Source organism: Carlito syrichta, unplaced genomic scaffold, assembly GCF_000164805.1.
Source record: "Carlito syrichta isolate Samal-C Ts95f unplaced genomic scaffold, Tarsius_syrichta-2.0.1 Scaffold97081, whole genome shotgun sequence".
NCBI lineage: Eukaryota > Metazoa > Chordata > Mammalia > Primates > Tarsiidae > Carlito > Carlito syrichta.
The window spans coordinates 8,623-9,448 of NW_007041177.1; the positions used below are offsets into that span (position 1 = coordinate 8,623).

The 826-nt window shown below is 55.0% G+C and overlaps 1 protein-coding gene across 1 annotated transcript in view; it reads left to right on the plus strand.

Annotated features, from left to right (window-relative positions):
- LOC103265250 overlaps positions 1–826 on the plus strand; it is a gene marked incomplete at its 5' end in the record, with an annotated part of 17,848 nt that overhangs the window by 403 nt on the left and 16,619 nt on the right. Inside the window, one exon of the mRNA XM_021714813.1 lies at positions 7–91. Coding sequence (XP_021570488.1) covers positions 7–91 — 85 coding nt within the window. The remainder of the gene's footprint in view (positions 1–6; positions 92–826) is intronic.

Here is an 826-nt window from a genome sequence, read left to right on the forward strand (position 1 = left end):
GGGGAGGGGGCGGCACCTCTGCGACTCGCGTCCTGTCTTCCAGGTGGCGGAGAATCCCCACGCCGAGTACGGCCTCACCGACAACGTGGAGGTAACGCGCCCGACCCCACACTTCGTCCGTCCGCGTGTCCGCAGTGCTGGAGGAAGCTCGAGACCCATTTTTGCTAGGGTGCTGTGCCCCGAGCCGAGGCACATTTTTGCTAGATTGCTGCTGCCGCGAGCCGAGGGGCCCTTGTCTTGCGGGCGGTACTGACACCCCGCGGTGTGCAGAGGGTTGCCTGAGCCCAGGGGTTCGAGCCCAGCCTGGGCAACTTGGCCAGACCCCCGTCTCTCCAGTAAATCGAAAAGATGAGCCGGGCACAGTGGCGCGTGCCTGTGGTTCGGGCTACTTGGGAGGACGAGGCGGAAGGATCTCCTGAGCCCTGCAGGTCGAGGCTGCGGTGGCCGCGATTCTGCCCCTGCACTCCAGCCTGGGCCCACAGTGAGACTGGGCCCACAGTGAGAAAGAAGAAAGAAACACACATTAGCAAGGCGACTGCCAGTCGTTTTGCTTGGTGGCCGTTGATGTATCTGTTGGGATGTTGCTACGTAAAAACTCTTTAAAATTCAGATATCCGTAGGACTTTATGGATGGAGTCCACATTTAAGAAATGTTTATTTCCTTGTAGAGTTCAGTGGTAGGTGCCATTGGAAGCTATAGCACAGACAGTAGACACTGTTTTTGCCTTTCATGGTTAAGTCTGATTCAGAGAGAACATGTGAAAAACATGCAAAAAAAGGTGTATGTCTTTTTTTTTTTTTTTTTGAATTGGAGTCTCACTCTGTC